Source organism: Antedon bifida, chromosome 4, assembly GCF_963402885.1.
Source record: "Antedon bifida chromosome 4, ecAntBifi1.1, whole genome shotgun sequence".
Taxonomy (NCBI): Eukaryota; Metazoa; Echinodermata; class Crinoidea; order Comatulida; family Antedonidae; genus Antedon; species Antedon bifida.
Window position 1 is genome coordinate 7,077,501 of NC_136229.1, and position 18,826 is coordinate 7,096,326.

At 31.4% G+C, this 18,826-nt stretch overlaps 2 protein-coding genes across 4 annotated transcripts in view; one reads left to right on the forward strand and one right to left on the reverse strand.

Annotated features, from left to right (window-relative positions):
• LOC144840101 (cysteine repeat modular protein A-like) overlaps positions 1 to 9,920 on the forward strand; it is a 10,212-nt gene extending 292 nt beyond the window's left edge. Inside the window, exons 2-12 of the mRNA XM_078695762.1 lie at positions 1,736 to 1,804; positions 2,035 to 2,106; positions 2,352 to 2,417; positions 3,914 to 4,048; positions 4,276 to 4,344; positions 4,682 to 4,756; positions 4,885 to 4,956; positions 5,098 to 5,157; positions 7,575 to 7,753; positions 7,906 to 9,609; positions 9,739 to 9,920. Coding sequence (XP_078551888.1) covers positions 4,029 to 4,048; positions 4,276 to 4,344; positions 4,682 to 4,756; positions 4,885 to 4,956; positions 5,098 to 5,157; positions 7,575 to 7,753; positions 7,906 to 9,609; positions 9,739 to 9,848 — 2,289 coding nt within the window. The 5' untranslated portion in view covers positions 1,736 to 1,804; positions 2,035 to 2,106; positions 2,352 to 2,417; positions 3,914 to 4,028 and the 3' untranslated portion in view covers positions 9,849 to 9,920. The remainder of the gene's footprint in view (positions 1 to 1,735; positions 1,805 to 2,034; positions 2,107 to 2,351; positions 2,418 to 3,913; positions 4,049 to 4,275; positions 4,345 to 4,681; positions 4,757 to 4,884; positions 4,957 to 5,097; positions 5,158 to 7,574; positions 7,754 to 7,905; positions 9,610 to 9,738) is intronic.
• Positions 9,921 to 17,025: 7,105 nt separating this feature from the next.
• Positions 17,026 to 18,826, reverse strand: part of LOC144839816 (uncharacterized) — a 46,030-nt gene continuing 44,229 nt past the window's right edge. For all 3 annotated transcript variants that reach the window (XM_078695329.1, XM_078695328.1, XM_078695327.1), the window contains one exon: positions 17,026 to 18,783. In XM_078695329.1, the coding sequence (XP_078551455.1) occupies positions 18,662 to 18,783 (122 nt within the window). In that variant the 3' untranslated portion in view covers positions 17,026 to 18,661. The remainder of the gene's footprint in view (positions 18,784 to 18,826) is intronic.

Genomic DNA, 18,826 nt, shown 5'->3' on the forward strand with positions numbered 1-18,826 from the left:
TAAATTTAGTTCTGTTCTTAAAAAATGTTATAGTATTCATTCTAACATCTTAAGCCAATTAATTAATTGAAAAAAATGTGAAATCAAACAGCAATGGATGTCATTCAGCTTGTTAAAATGCAGTAAACGCAAACATCAATTATACAAAATAGATATTTAATCCCGAAGCTCCAACGTTAAGCTTGAATACAATCAATATAATAATAATTATTTTTAACAAGCTTTGTCGAACTACAAAAAAATATATAGGCCTATTATACATCTAAGCTTGAACGATCCAAAAACAATTGAAAGCATATATTTCGTCCGATATAAAGTCAGTCATAAACCCTGGAAGGAAACAACCAAATCCACACTGTATTATTTGATGATGCAGTTATTACCGATAAACGAGAAATATGCGAATTGTTCAATAAATATTTTGCTTAATTGGTATGAACATTGCTAACTCAATTCTCCCTGTTCTAAAGATGCTTTATTTATTATGTCAGCTCCAAATTTGTTCTTTTTAAATCCTGTAACCGAATAACAATTATTTTAAATGTAAATTTTAAGAAGGTTAGTGGTCATGATTCCGTTATACCACATTTACTAAAGTTAATTTCTCTCATTTTAATAAACATCTTATGCATGCTATTAATGCTTCTTTTTTATCTGGTATAGTTTCAACTCTTATTAAAATAGCCAAAGTTATCCCAATTTTCAATAAAGGAGACCAAGACCAACTCGCTAATTATAGACCGATTTCTTTGTTTTCAGTCAGTATTCTCTAAAATCATAGAAAACTTAATGTACTCAAGATTATATTATTATCAACATAGTGTAAGCAATTCATTTTATCAAACCAACTACGAGAGATTAGATTGTAGATTCCTTCCTTTTTTTGACGTGTTCGTTGTTCCTTTCACGAACAACTTCTTTAGAAGAATGACTACCTGTAATTAGACAGACCGATTAGTGCCAGGTAATATAATATGTGACTCAGTTGGTGTGCGCCTTCGTCTCGGTTGATGTTGTTTTGTCTTCTTCGTATCCAAATTGCCTCTTTCATGCGTCTGCTGTAGGTAACTGATTCTCTGTCAATACTATGTGATGTCTTTACTACTCTACAACTACTTAAATAAGTATAGAATAAAATAATTACACTATCTCCATTCCGAGCCCCATCTGATTCATTCTTTAAACAACATAAAATATTAAAGGTACGTCATGCTCTAAACAAGGTTCAAATAGGAATATTTTTGTTTAATTATTATCAAAACAAACTCTCTGCTTCTATACTTGATGTTCATAAATTTTGATAATACAACCCATGATTACAACTTATATATATATATAGGCCTATTTATGTTTCTTTTGTAAGACTCAGAAAGGTCAATTATTTATCACTGTTGCAGGTCCGCATTTGTGGAATAGACTATAGTTACATATTTTTAAGAACAATTTAAAAACATTTTATTTGCCTCTTTACCATGATTAATTTATTACATATTTTTGTTTGCATTTAATTTGATTAAAATTTTAGTAATTTTATCGTTGTAAAATGGTTCGTATGGTATAAAAGGAGTAAATCTATAAAGGCAATCGAGTTATGTGCATATTTATGACGTTTTTGCAAAATTATACTTTACTAAGAAACATAAGTCACTGTCCATGGTCTTTCAAAGTTTTGCATGCAGTTTCCTTTCAAATGTGTTTATGATAATTCGACAGTTTTGTTATAATGTTGTCCTAGATTTTTAACTGGAAACAGTCTGCAGAGCATACCAGCAAGAGCTTTTCAAGGCAAATATTTTTTGGAGATGTAAGTAATTCCTCACTGCTAAGCTAACCATCATCGAATATGAATTAGCTTTTGTCAGATTGGTTAATATTGTTCTTTTTAATTCTAAATGTAAAAGAAAAATGAAATCAATTTAGGCCTAATTTACTATCGATATTTCTTGGAAAAGATGATTGAGAAAATGTTTCACAAATAATGTAGGTTATTCCATGCAAAGTAGTCTTTCAAGTTATTTATGTATTCTTTTCTAGCTCACTCAAAGCAAACAAAATTCGATTTATAGATAAGGATGCCTTCGTTGATGTGGACTATATCCGTGTACTGTGAGTTTGGTGCATGCGTTTTTTTTAAGTATATAAACGGTAATGCAAAAGAAAAGAAGAAGATTTTAGTACAGTAACACATATTTAGTATACACCTCTAAACCAAAATTTGTTTTAGATATCATTATAATCTTTAATAATAATACTTATTCATTATGCTGATTATAATATCGAAGATGAATGAAAATTCATTATTACAGTACATTAAATGATTCTTATTTCTCTTTAATCAATACTTTATGTAGACGGCTATCGAACAACAAACTTACGGAACTACCAAACATTGTTAACTTACTACTAGATTTTATACTGTGAGTGTTTATGTTCTATCTTACTCCTTTGTTGGTAACTTATAATCTTGACTGGTGGTAGTACATGAAATAAAATATTAAATACTATTTAATGTGGAATATTGCTGTAAACTAGAAACAAAATTACAAACCTGGTATCTCGTACGTTTGATCTTGTAGCCTACAGCATAGTAACTTATACTGTACGTATACATTATTTATTTGGTACATACAAAAATTATAGTACCATATTTAAAATGACCTCTTTTATTTACCTGATATACATTTAGGACTAATAGGCAAGGAGAAACTCTGAATCATTCGGTAAATTAATTTTAAAACGACTAAGATGAATGTCATTGTTACAGATCTTATCCGTTTATTTATTTCAAATTTTTCACCGGAGTGTTTAATGCAATCGCGTGCTCAAATTAGTGTTTACCTACCGACCAACCAACCGATCGACCGACCAACCGACCGAAATTGCTAAACATGTTTAAAAATGTTTATGTTATTTAAATTTACACATGCGTAGCCTGTCACTTTTAACGTGCTCGTATAACGTAATTTCGAGTTGGAAAGTAAATTAAATATTATGACATTATTAAGGAAAGGTTGTAAAACAGAAATCGGGCAAAAAGAGTGCGTTTTAACGTTTAACGCGCAGTGGGCGTGCAAAAATATGCGCACTCATTGCAATTGTTTAAACGCTTAAAATTGCCTGAAACGTACTCTAAATTTCATAGAAAATAAATTTGAAAATTTTAAGCGCGCGTACGCATGCGTTATATGCGCTACGCACGTACTTGTATTGCCATATGATGAAATATGACCTAAAATTTATGAGTACCAAATTTTATTTAATTGTGATCCATGCTTGTGAAGGTATGAGTACAAACGTGATTTCGTTAAATCGTGCGTAGACCGCGTAAATTTTTGATTGCGCACCGTGAAAAACATAACCACATCAAGTCATGGCCATAAGGAATATACTAGATGAAACTGATATCAAGACAAGGCCATATACAAGTTATTGTTTACCGACCGACCGACCGACATAGTGAGCTGTTGTTGCACGCCACTAAAAATAGTTGAAGGTCGAAGTTAAATACTGAACATACAAGACGATGAGTCGGCCTTTAAATGTCCGTGATTAACTATTTCACGCCCTATTTGTAATTTGACTTTTTCCTGTTTCATACTTTTGACAAATACATTTCTTACTGTATAGAGTATCTTAAATAATTTAATATAAATTGAGAATCATTTTGCAGTTCTGATAAAAGTACTCTGTGAGGATTTCAATCAATCATGCCGATAGTTTTATATTGAAAGTTTAAAAACCACTGTCAGTTTAATATTAGTTGTAATGTACCGGTAATTGTTTTCCTTTTCTCTCTGCATTTAAGTCTAATAACCTAATGTATGATACCACATACAGTATTGTTTTTCAGTCAAACAGTCGGTAATACATTATTTAGTACAGATGCCTATACTTACGACTGTGTATCTTTTAGAGACTTAAGCTGGAACAATCTGACATCTTTAGAAGACGGCCGGATACCTCCAGTTAAGAACATACTATTACACAAAAATAATATTCAGCACATTTCCAAAAATATCTTTTCTAATATGGCATCACTTGAGAAGCTGTAAGTATAAAATAATGTCGGCAGCACATGTTGAAGACCCTCCCTCACCAACATATTGGTGGTGGAAAACGTTTTCTCAGATATGGGTTTAAATCGTGTACATACAGTACCTTGCTCATGAACCATAATCTAAAGAAGTTATAGGTCCTTTAACGATTCATTTAAAAATCATGTTTTAGTCTTCAAAGCCATCTAAACAATACTTAATCTATAATAATATTTTTCAGAATGCTTATGGGAAACAACATTACCTCTATACAAGAAGGGGCATTTAGTGGAACTAATCTCCAGTTTCTGTAAGTTAATTACAACATTGGTCCCGTGTACATAATAGTGCACGTTAAATAAAATTAATAATAACAAGATATCCGTGTTTTTTAGATTAACAAAAAGTGTTATATATTGCATGCAGTATGTATATAATAAATAATAAGAATGATAAATGCTATTTTGAAGTAAAACGAGCAAAAAAGTGTTTTAATTGTTAGGACTACTGTACATATCATTCGATGATGATGACGATGACGATGATGATGTCATTGAACTTAAATGATAAAGTTATTCATTTTTGTTATCGTCCTTTACAATTGTGTAGGCCTATTTTTTTTATAATGTTTTTCTTTTTTTTTTCAGCTTTCTTTATGGGAATGGAATTACTAACATTACGTATCAAATATTAAAAACCAATGGTAAAACGCTTAAATACATGTGAGATTTGTTACTTTTTTAAAATAAGTAAAATAATACATTTTCGATCTGTGTTATACACGTTTTAATTAATTAAAGACCTAACCAAAACAAAAATATATTTTAAACTAATAAAATTTTTTTTTCAGATATCTATTTGACAATAAATTAGAGAGGATTGGGGAAAATGCTTTGTCACATATGGCAGAAAATGGAACAATGTATGTTGATAGGAAAAATAAAAAAATAAACTATCATTATTTCATAACTGCATTGTTCATTATCTAAAAACTATTAGTATCATTATTTTCCATTATGTCAATGAACTTACATGCACTTAATACAACCTTATCTTTATTTAGATATCTGGACTGCGGTGGACTACAATCACTCCCGAATGGTATTGAAAAACATATAAAAACGTAAACACTTTCTCAGAATTAAATATTTTAAATACTATTTTTCTTCTACACACATCGACAACAAGAACCTGATAATTATTGTAATCAAAACTGTTAATTATAATGTAGGTAGGTACTCAGGTATATCATATTTTGGAAATCATGAGTTACAAATGGTCACAGGTTTATCTATATAATTTTACGTAAGTGCAAAATTCGGTAAATCGCGCGTTACTTCTTTGAATTTTTATTAGAAGTTATATAAAGTTGGTTCGTACTTTTGGTGCTGATTTTAACCACCTAATGTAACCCTGTTTACTAATTAAGTTGAGTTAAATAATTACTTATTGACAATTAAAACGAATTTAGCTTCGACGATTTCCTCCAATTAGAGGTGTTTTCCGATTGTGGTATACACAAACGTATTGCTTAGCGATGAATGGAACATTCCAATTTCTCAGTCTCTCAGTCACAATAATTATTTGGTATAACACAAGTTATAGGCCCTTGAGGATAAACTTAAAACCCTTTGGTTGAAGCGGTACACATTTCTTACTGTGAATGTGGGTACTGTTAGATACATAAACACATATACAAATAAACTCTATTATTGACAGTTGCTTCTCAACGTTTGTATTCATTAATAATTACAAAAACAATGTAAACGACGTAGTGGTGTATCATTACATGCTATTTTACAATTTCAATCGACTATGACAGTGATAGTCACAACAAAGTATTAAATTCCAAATGTTTTACTGTATTTAGTGGTACATTATTTATAAACATGAAAACAAATACATTTCGTTACTGAGGAATGAAAAATATATTTAATAATTGTTCCACTTTGCACCTGTCTACTTCCCCATCCATCAACCTTAATAAATACAAAACACAAATTGGGTTTGTTTAAATTTGACTCAAAACTTTGAACTTATTTTGTGACAAGTTTCTATTTTGGAAGTAATTACCAGGGTGCTTATTTTTGTTGATTACAAAAATTATCGTGTCTATTTATTCGTTCCTGTGAACAACAGGTACCAAATCTTTTTTTTTTACGCTGAAATTACTGTATATTCGATTGTGGTATACACAAACGTATTGCTTAGCGATGAATGAAACATTCCAATTTCTCAGTCTCTCAGTCACAATAATTATTTGGTATAACACAAGTTATGGGCCCTTGGTGATAAACTTAAAACCCTTTGGTTGAAGCGGTACACATTTCTTACTGTGAATGTGGGTACAGTTAGATACATAAACACATATACAAATAAACTCTATTATTGACAGTTGCTTCTCAACGTTTGTATTCATTAATAATTACAAATACAATGTAAACGACGTAGTGGTGTATCATTACATGCTATTTTACAATTTCAATCGACTATGACAGTGATAGTTACAACAAAGTATTAAATCCCAAATGTTTTACTGTATTTAGTGGTACATTAGTTATAAACATGAAAACAAATACATTTCGTTACTGAGGAATGAAGAATATATTTAATAATTGTTCCACTTTGCACCTGTCTACTTCCCCATCCATCAACCCTAATAAATACAAAACACAAATTGGGTTTGTTTAAATTTGACTCAAAACTTTAAACTTATTTTGTGACAAGTTTCTATTTTAGAAGTAATTACCATGGTGCTTATTTTTGCTGACTACAAAAATCATCGTGTCTATTTATTCGTTCCTGTGCACAACAGGTACCAAATCTTGTTTTAACGCTAAAATTACTGTGCATTCGAGAACCATCTCTGGGCACGACTTAGATGGTACTCCACTCCATAATCTCTTTTTTTTTTATCCACCAGGGTTTGAATCTTTTATTTAATACTTTGAATTAATCTGTAACAACTTATTAAGTGGGATGAATGCATCAAATGAATGCATAAATGTATGATGGCCGTCTTTTGGTTTTATCATTTCTTGAAATACGCCCATCTTTATTTAATATTGTCAGCGCTTGATTTCCTATTTCTGAGTTCAATTCTTTCCCGAAAGTCAATCTACTTGTAGTCATTATTTACTTTTATTCCACCCTAAACATTTCATGCGCTTTCAGATCAGCAATAACATTTACAATAAAAGAGTAAAAAATATTAAGTAATTGGTAAATATCTTGAAATAAGGTTAAATTATTTCAGATTCGCTGTAGTTAGTGGCGTACGTTAAAATAGGGTATGTAGCTGTCGTCAATAACTCCAAGGACGTGGCGTAGTGAGTTACGCAATACAAACACCAGCAGATGTACGCCGTACATTTGAACGTAGTTTAAACGCACCAATTGCGTTGGGCTCCTTCTGATGAGATATAAATTTAGACTATTTGCTGCAGACTTTTGCATCTTATCAGTTGTAGTACCTATGTTTTATACTAAGACAATAATTGTTTAAAACTTATTGTTATTATAATTTTATTGTTTTACTAGTATTTGTGTTACTGAAGATACAGACATCAATATAGACATTTCTGAAGAGCTATTAAGGGATATGGATGGTGGTAGTGGTTTGGCGTGTAATTCAGAAACGGGAACGTACAGTCCATGCAAAAAAGGGACATACAAAATATTGTCGGCCATGCATAAACAATGTACAAAGTGCCCTCCAGGTAATTGATGGTATTTAATAATTATTTTAATTATTTTATGTCCAATATTTTAAATAACATCAAATTGTTTTCAGTTAAATAGCAAATAATCTTTACACATAAACGATTTTATCTAAATTATTTTTAGCAAACATTTTATCTCGTCGTTGCAGGTGGCTTCTATCAAGATAAACGCGGAGTTATTGGAAGGAGTGATTATAAAGAAACCTGTCAACAATGTCCGATTGGAAGTTTTTCAGATAATGCAGGAGCGGCGTCTATCGCGGATTGCCAGACGTGTCCATCTGGAACCAATACCAGTACCGTTGCTAATCTAAATGCTTGTTATTGCCTCGACAAGTTCCATAGAACTGATCGATTTGGTCCATGCATGCCTTGCTCGGAGGGCGTCATGTGTAATGGAGGATATCTGAATCTAACACGTGGATACTGGTGGTCCTGGGATTTCCCCGATGATTGTATTGTAGATGAAGAACAAAACAAAATCTCTTGTTTATCGGCGTACACCACATTTATAATTAATTTAAAAAACGACAAATTTCCCATTGACGATCCAAATAAACTAAAATATGCTGTATACAAAGGTCCATTACCACAAATTCACCTGTGTCCGCTAGGAAATAATAGTTGTAGCATTGGATTGGAATTGAATGATACTTGTGCTAAAGGATACACTGGTTGGCTTTGTGCAGCATGTTCAAAAGGATATTATCAGTTATTTAACGAATGTCACAAATGCCAAAGCCCTCTCCTTACTGTTGTCATATTCATTTGTGTTATTTTTGTAACGTTTGGAGTTATTTGTCTCATTTGGAGATTACAACAAAGGAGTACCGACCACCACCGACAAACAAAACTAGATTCATTTGTGACATATCTAAAAATTGCTATAAACTTCTATCAGGTTTTAGGTGTACTATCAAAAGTAACTGAAATTCACTGGCCTAAAAACTATGAATATGCTAGTAGAATACTTGAGTATTTTGACGTCATAAGATATATTAGTATGCTAAGCCCAAGATGTTTACTTGAATCTTGGAATGCATATTCGTCACTTCAAGTTGCTATTTGCACACCTGTTTTCATAGTAATAACTATGTCCGCCATTTACCTTATGTTTTATACGTGGAATACGTGCCATGGGGTAATAACTGAGAGCCGCACACGTGACAAATGTATCATTGTGTCAATGCTACTTCTTTACCTTACATATGCAAACACATGTGCAGACATCATGGCGGTTGGACCATGGTCAATTCGTTTATATAACGTTACAGAAGATGGCAATGTCAGTAAAACAGTACTAACGTCAGACTACTCGATTGATCTGGACCAAAATAATGGATCTACATATCAAATCAACAAAACACTTGTTTACATTTCTCTAACATACATCATTGGCTTCCCATTGGTCATAGTTCTTATGCTATACTGTATATATGTACATTGTGATCAGCATGAAGAAAACCAGGATCAAGGACGGATGATTGGTGTGAGGTTCTTTTGTGGACAATACAAGCATAAATTTTGGTTTTGGGAATCATTTGAGCTGTACAACAAGGCTCTGTTGGCACTCATTGTCAACTTAAAAGATGACGTGTCCTCAAGTTTGTCATACTCTTTGTTTTTTAATGTCATCTTTATTGTATTGCATTTGTACCTTCAACCAATGAAAGAGAAGTCAGAACAGAGATTCCAATTGTTGACTCTTGTTTTTATCGTTGTCAATCTATCCATTGGGGCGATCGTAAACGTGGATCAAAAAGTCAATGAAGATGACATCATTGGTTTACTACACAGGATAACTCCCGTTATTCTAATTATGCTGAATATTTCTATCATGCTGATCGTAATTGGTAAGGTATTTATCGAAGGTCTACAATGGATATATAGGCCTATCAAACCATCAGATTTAGCCAACTGCTTATAACACAAACAGTTTTTGGTTACTTTTTATTAAATTATTTGTTTGCTCTCGTTTTCAGTTGATTTTTTGAAGAAACTTAAAACAGACTGTTGTCGACGTCAGTTTAGTGGAGCACTGCTACTTCAGATCGATAGTGATGACCTTGAAGAAAATAATGTTATAATATAGCTTTAGTTTTTATATTAAGGTAATATTTATAATTATCACTCTTGTTCTTATAATTCTTGTTCTGGTTTTGTTGTTGTAACTTTGGATATTCAATATTTTTTAAAGATAGTGATGAATAAGGAATTAAATATTCCATTTTTTTAATTTATGTTTGTTTTTAAGTTAGTCTAATTTGAATAAAATAATGGAGAGTATATATATCGGATCAATTAATCTAGTGTGAAAAGTGTCACCTGGTTGAGACTAGAACGCTTAACCACTAAATAGTCATTATGGTATTTGTTAACACATGTACTTGTAGAATAGCAAATAGTTAATCACAGTTGGAATATTAGTGTAAACAAGAATGTCAATAAAAATGAGTAAATTGAGGAACAAAACCTTGATACGTTTGGTAAACATTGATACGTTTGGTAAACATTGTTGTTGTATACCATTGCATTTTGTATTTGTATGTATGTACATGTATGTATAGTCATAATTATAAATATGTATAAATGAGGTAATAACACTGTATGATGGTAATTATGTTGCATTATTCTTTGATTGTATGCCTAAATATTTGCCTTCTTATAATATGCAATTAATCAGATTATAGAAAGAACCATTTGTAAACAAAGTATTGATATAATTCTTGTACTTACGAAACATCATCATTTAAATTCGACCTTTTTAAAAAGAGTAATATGAATTAATAAGAGTTATTATTATTGTTACCTTCCTATAATTAAGATATTCGGCGAATTGTTTAATAATGTTGTTTGATTGACTTCATTTTGTTTAAATGTATAATAACCTAACTGCGATAATTCTTGAAACATTTAAATATGTGTTTGTATTAGTCATAGTTGTACTGTACTGTTTGGCTTTATTATGTTAATCTTATATCTGAACAATGACTCAGTCTTTTCTACAGTTACAGTTATTAATTAATATTTTTTTTAGTCATTTTAAGTTTTTGTATTGTTTGTTTTGATTTTAAATGTTTAATACGACTAACATGAGTACCTACTTTCTGATAATACAGGCAATACATCAGAATTATTCTTTTTTGGAAATTAGTCCAAGAACGAAGACAATAATATTTTGATCAATTTTATATAAAAACTACTTTAAAATTAGGGGAAAGGAATTTTTTAAAATTCTATGTATGTTCCATTCTGTATTTTGTGCATTACAGTTAACCTAAAAATACCAACAAAATGTTGACAAAATATCTATAATCTATCGATTTATCTAACATAGATATACTTTTTATTAGCATATTAAGGTATAGTATAATTTAACATTTATTTAAAAGAAATTGACATTTTTTTTAAATGTTTGTTTTAACTTAATTTACAAACCTATTCGGATTGATTTTTTGCAATATTGCATTATTTTCATAAAGATGTTTATGGTGTATTATAATTATTTAGTCATTGCTAGTAATAATTTTATTTTAGAGTAATTACTTAATCCTTAAATTAAAAATATGTAAATGTTTATTATTAATTATAGAGGGTAGTATTACTATTTTGCGTGACTTCAGTGGATGTATACTATTTATTAGGTTATGGTTGTTCTTTATAATATTGTAGATTACATTTTTAGACAGGGGTTTTGGTAAAAAACACGCCAATACGTTTTCACATTTTTTTTTCACGTTTTAAACTTCTTTCTTCTGGCTAATTATTTTATCGTTTGTATCTGGTATTTGTCCTAGGGTGTATAGTTGTCCTAGAGGTTAGTTGTTCAAGGCAGAGGGGTAGTTGTCATAGGGTGCATAGATGTCCTAGAGGGTAGTTGTCCTAGGGGTGGTTATCCTATAGATATTTCTCCTAGAGGGTAGTTCTAGGCAGAGGGGTAGTTGCCATAGGGTGCATATATGTCGTATAGGGTAGTTGTCCTAGGGGTGGTTATCCTATGGATAGTTGTCCTAGATGGTAGTTTTCCTAGATTGTAGTTCTCCTAGAGGGTATTTGCCATAGGGGAATAGTTATCCTAGTTGTCCGGGTGGTAGTTGTCCATAGCGTAGTTGTCCGAATACGCCATTTTATTGTGCGCATGCATTGAGTTTGGTTGGGCATATTTGGTAAAGTCGTTGGACTCAATTTCATCAATTCTAGGTCCAGTTTACGACTTTAGATTCTGTATCATATACGCATGTCAACCTTGCTTGGTAGCAATGTCGTCACGAAAGTTAGTGGACGATTCGGGACTAATGACATAATGCATAATTTACTAGGTTCTACTGTAGTTTATCACATATTGAAATCTCCATAATATTTGATACCCTTAAGCTAAGTTAATAATAAATTTAACCCTTCAGATTATGTCTAGATGTTACTGGTTACGTGCGCCAGTTGTTGCACTGTTTGGACTACAATATTTTTTGGCATATTATTTTATGCGCCGATAAAACCAAACAGATAAGAAAAAAAAAGGTACTTGGTTTTTGTCTTTAAATTAGGAAAATATAGTGAGAGTGTACAGTGAAGTAGTGTTCATTGAAATCCACCAGGTTTTGAAATAATCTGACAATATATATTTTACCTAATTTAAAGACAACAAAACAACGAACAAAGTTTCCAAAAATGTAGATGCGGAGAGGTGAATACTTCTTTAGCCACTCTAACAACAAATATAATGTTCTAAACTGTTTAAAAACATGAGGAAATCTATTTTAAATTAAATCAGTTGGTGTCATATTATTTGCTTCAATGAACTATTCGTCAGGCATATTTGTGTCGTGGTACGTGAGACCATTCCCGGATTAATTTAGAAGTTTGCTCCCCGGGTATCAAGCGTGCGAGGATTGGCTTAAATGAATACAATATCAAGACTAACAGAAAGACAACAAGTTGTTGATTGCCGTTACCATACCATTTATTGTGCACGAATCAACGTTACTCAGAAAATAAAGAGAACGAAGGAAAGCCCTGCAAATATACAAACAAGCGTTACATAATTTCAATAACAATCAGTTTATAACTTCACTTTACCACTGTATATAATTACCACTATAATTACTGTGTACAAACTGGTTACCATTAAGAACAACACAATCAATTGAACGTCATTACAAATGATTAATACCTGAATCAACTAGAATGATGTATTTACTAACTAAGAACGAAAGATCGTACAGCAATCAACCATTTCTCTATAAATTGAAGTAAAGCTTTGAGAACATTATTTGCTTTATTTAAGTTGTATGCAGGCAATTTCGTATAATCAATTAACAGGCAATGATCCGTCTATTGTGTAATAGAATTACTACTTACAATGGTAACTTCAACAACGGCATAATAATATATATACAACACGGTAATGAAAATCACATTTTCCTGAGTTTGCAACAAAAGCTTTTCTGACGCGCAGACAGAAAAACCAGGTAGTTAAACAAAACATCACCTATATTTAAATGCGCCAAACACAATGCATGCAAAACAACTAGCAGCAAGGCACTTATATGCAAAAATACTGATCCATGACATTTGTAATCGGTGTTAAATGTGTCGCCGTTCAGATCAGCTGGAAAGGTACTATACTATATTAAGAGAAAAAATCGTGATCTTTTTTTTATTCATCAATTTCACTATTCATATAAAATAAACAAAAGGAATCCACATAAAAACAGAAATCGTTAAAAACACATACCAACCAAAAAACATTCCGTTCCCATTTGATCTAACAAATCACCAACAAGTTAAAAGAGTACAGTATTATATACAGAATATTGTTAATAGGGTACAGCATTTTTGATTTTATACAATTACATTCAACACCCAATAATCCTTCATTATCTAAAAGTGTGAATATAATAGTGTATATATCACAGGCACAGAATAAATTCTAAACCGCCCGGTGACATACTGAAACTTAACATTCTCGGCGTTGTACGGCGGAACAGCGCTAGTCCCTCAACTAAATCCTATTTATTATCACTGTGCGCGAGTGCAAACCAGATGGGTATGGTAGCGAACAGTGCTAAACTAAAACCAATGTATTAACATTGTGCACGAGTGCAGTCAGAAGCTGTATGGTAGCGCACAGTGCTAAATAAATCATTTTTTATTATCACTGTATGCGATTACAACCAAAATGGGCTTAGTAGCGCACAGTGCTAAACTAAATCCTAATTATTATCACTGTGCGCGAGTGCAGTCAAAATGGGTATGGTAGCGCACAGTGCTAAACCAATTTATTGAATTATTTGTTTGCTCTCATTTTCAGTTGATGTTTTGAAGAAACTTAAAACAGACTGTTGTCGACGTCAGTTTAGTGGAGCACTGCTTCTTCAGATCGATAATGATGACCTTGAAGAAAATACTGTTATAATATAGCTTTAGTTTTTATATTAACGTAAAATATATATTATCACTCTTGTTCTTATATTTCTTGTTCTGATTTTGTTGTTGTAACTTTGGATATTCAATATTTTTTTTAAGATAGTGATGAATAAGGAATTAAATATATTCCATATTCCATTTTTCAATTTATGTTTGTTTTTAAGTTAGTCTAATTTGAATAAAATAATGGACAGTATATATATCGGATCAATTAATCTAGTGTGGAAAGTGTCACCTGGTGGAGACTAGAACGCTTAACCACTAAATAGTCATTATGGTATTTGTTAACACATGTACTTGTAGAATAGCAAATAGTTAATCACAGTTGGAATATTAGTGTAAACAAGAATGTCAATAAAAATGAGTAAATTGAGGAAACAAAACCTTGATACGTTTGGTAAACATTGATACGTTTGGTAAACATTGTTGTTGTATACCATTGCATTTTGTATTTGTATGTATGTATAGACATAATTATAAATATGTATAAATGAGGTAATAACACTGTATGATGGTAATTATGTTGCATTATTCTTTGATTGTATGCCTAAATATTTGCCTTCTTATAATAGGCAATTAATCAGATTATAGAAAGAACCATTTGTAAACAAAGTATTGATATAATTCTTGTACTTACGAAACACCATCATGTAAATTCGACCTTTTTAAAAAGAGTAATACGAATTAATAAGAGTGGGTATTATTGTTACCTTCCTATAATTAAGATATTCGGCGAATTGTTTAATAATATTGTTTGATTGACTTCATTTTTTAAAATGTATAATAACCTAACTGCGATAATTCTTGAAACATTTAAATATGTGTTTGTATTAGTCATAGTTGTACTGTTTGGTTTTATTATGTTAATCTTATATCTGAACAATGACTCAGTCTTTTCTACAAACAGTTACAATTATTAATTAATATTTGTTATTAGTCATTTTTAGTTGTATTGTTTGTTTTGATTTTGAATGTTTAATACGACTAACATGAGTACCTACTTCCTGATAATACAGGCAATACATCAGACTTGTTCTTTTTTGGAAATTAGTCCGAGGACGAAGACAATAATATTTTGATCAATTTTATATAAAAACTACTTTAAAATTAGTGGAAAGGAATTTTTTTAATTCTATGTATGTTCCATTCTGTATTTTGTGCATTACAGTTAACCTAAAAATACCAACAAAATGTTGACAAAATATCTATAATCTATCGATTTATCTAACATAGATATACTTTTTATTAGCACATTTAAGGTATAGTATAATTTAACATTTATTTAAAAGAAATTGACATTTTTTTTAAATGTTTGTTTTAACTTAATTTACAAACCTATTCGGATTGATTTTTTGCAATATTGCATTATTTTCATAAAGATGTTTATGGTGTATTATAATTATTTAGTCATTGCTAGTAATAACTTTATTTTAGAGTAATTACTTAATCATTAAATTAAAAATATAAAAATGTTTATTATTAATTATAGAGGGTAGTATTACTATTTTTCGTGACTACAGTGGAATTACACTATTAATTATGTTATGGTTGTTCTTTATAATATTGTAGATTACATTTTTAGACAGGGGTTTTGGTAATAAACATGCCAATACGTTTTCACATTTTGTTTTAAACTTCTTTCTTCTGGCTAATTATGTTATCGTTTGCATCTGGTAGTTGTCCTAGAGGGTAGTTGTTCAAGGCAGAGGGGTAGTTGTCATAGGGTGCATAGATGTCCTAGAGGGTAGTTGTCCTAGGGGTGGTTATCTTATGGATTTTTCTCCTAGAGGGTAGTTCTAGGCAGAGGGGTAGTTGTCATAGGGTGCATATATGTCGTATAGGGTAGTTGTCCTAGGGGTGGTTATCCTATGGATAGTTGTCCTAGATGGTAGTTTTCCTAGATTTTAGTTCTCCTAGAGGGTATTTGCCATAGGGGAATAGTTATCCTAGTTGTCCGGGTGGTATTTGTCCGGGTGGTAGTTGTCCATAGCGTAGTTGTCCGAATACGCCATTTATTGTGCGCATGCATTGAGTTTGGTTATGCATATTTGGTAAAGTCGTTGGACTCAATTTCATCAATTCTAGGTCCAGTTTACGACTTTAGATTCTGTATCATATACGCATGTCAACCTTGCTTGGTAGCAATGTCGTCGCGAAAGTTAGTGGACGATTCGGGACTAATGACATAATGCATAATTTACTAGGTTCTACTGTAGTTAATCACATATCGAAATCTCCATAAAATTTGATACCCTTAAGCTAAGTTAATAATAAATTTAACCCTTCAGATTATGTCTAGATGTTACTGGTTACGTGCACCAGTTACTGTACTGTTTAGACTACAATATTTTTTGGCATATTATTTTATGCGCCGAGAAAACCAAACAGATATGAAGAAAAAAAAGGTACTTGGTTTTTGTCTTTAAATTAGGAAATTATAGTGAGAGTGTACAGTAAAGTAGTGTTCATTGAAATCCACCAGGTTTTGAAACAATCTGACAATATATATTTTACCTAATTTAAAGACAACAAAACAACGAACAAAAAGTTTCCAAAAATTTAGATGCGGAGAGGTGAATACTTCTTTAGCCACTCTAACAACAAATATATGTTCTAAACTCTTTAAAAACATGAGGAAATCTATTTTAAATTAAATCAGTTGGTGTCATATTATTTGCTTCAATCAACTATTCGTCAGGCATATTTGTGTCGTGGTACGCGAGACCATGCCCGGATTAATTTAGAAGTTTGCTCCCCGGGTATCAAGCGTGCGAGGATTGGCTTAAATGAATACAATATCAAGACTAACAGAAAGACAACAAGTTGTTGATTACCGTTACCATACCATTTATTGTGCACGAATCAACGTTACTCAGAAAATAAAGAGAACGAAGGAAAGCCCTGCAAATATACAAACAAGCGTTACATAATTTCAATAACAATCAGTTTGTAACTTCACTTTACCACTGTATATATTACCACTATAATTACTGTGTACAAACTGGTTACCATTAAGAACAATACAATCAATTGAACGTCATTACAAATGATTAATACCTGAATCAACTTGAATGATGTATTTACTAACTAAGAATGCAAGATCGTACAGCAATCAACCATTTCTCTATATTGAAGTAAAGATTTGAGAACATTATTTGCTATATTTAAGTTGTATGCAGGCAATTTCGTATAATCAAATAAACAGGCAATGATCTGTCTATCGTGTAATAGATACAAACAAGACACGAACAACAACTGATCCATGACATTTGTAATCGGTGTTAAATGTGTCGCCGTTCAAATCAGCTGGAGAGGTACTATACTATATTAAGAGAAAGAATCGTTTTTTTGTATTCATCAATTTCACTATTCATATAAAATAAACAAAAGGAATCCACATAAAAACAGAAATCGTTAAAAAAACATACCAACCAACAAACATTCCGTTCACATTTGATCTAACAAATCACCAACAAGTTAAAAAGGTACAGTATTATATACGGCGTTGTACGGCGGAACAGCACTAGTCCCTCAGTTGTACGCACGCGCACCAGAGATCAAATTGATACGCCCTCATCTTTCAGTATTTTTATTCACGAAGCGGGATCTCTGAAGAGATACTTTTTTATATATAAACATCACAGGCACAGAATAAATTCTAAACCGCCTGGTGATATACTGAAATGTAATTAATTAATTTGAAACGATAAGATGAGGAAATCTGTGGAAAGAGTCGCTATCCAATCGAGTTTGAACAATGCCATGAAAGCCCCAGTGGTCTAATGGTTAGGACATAATTATGCATATCAAGCAGAAGGTTCCGGGTTCGAGACTTGAGGCTCGAGATTCTCATAGATTTCCTCATCTAATCGTTTTAAATTATAAATATATATATATTTCCAAAGGCAAATAACTGAAAAAATGACAATGCTGTGGGTATCAGTGGCTGGATCTCAATGGAGATACAAAAAAAAAAGCAAGCGAAAAGCTAAATCAAAATGATAAAGTAAAACAGCCAGAAAAGTTAGCAGAACTTTCGGGCAACACTAGCCCTTCATCAGTGCAAGTGTATATATAATATATATTTATATACAAATATAAATGCAAAATACGCAATGGTATACAACAGCAATGTTTACCATACGTATCAACGTTTTGTTTTCTCAATTTACCTAATTGTTATTGACATTCTTGTTTGCACTAATATTTATTATTCCAACTGTGATTAACTATTTGCTATTCTACATGTACATGTGTTAACAAATACCATAATGACTATTTAGTGGTTAAGCGTTCTAGTCTCCACCAGGTGACACTTTCCACACTAGATTAATTGATCCGATGTATATATTCTCCAATATTTTATTCAGTTTAAACTAACTAAAAAACAAACATGAATGAAATATATTAAATTCCTTATTCATCACTATCTTTAAAAATATTGATACTATAAATATTTCCTTAATATAAAAACTAAAGCTATATTATAACATTGTTTTCCTCAATGTGTGATTCTTCAAAGTCATCATCATCGATCTGAAGAAGCAGTGCCCCACTCTCTTGACGACAACAGTCTGTTTTAAGTTTCTTCAAAAAATCCACTGAAAATGAAACACTAAATTAATTTAATAAAAAGTACTCAAA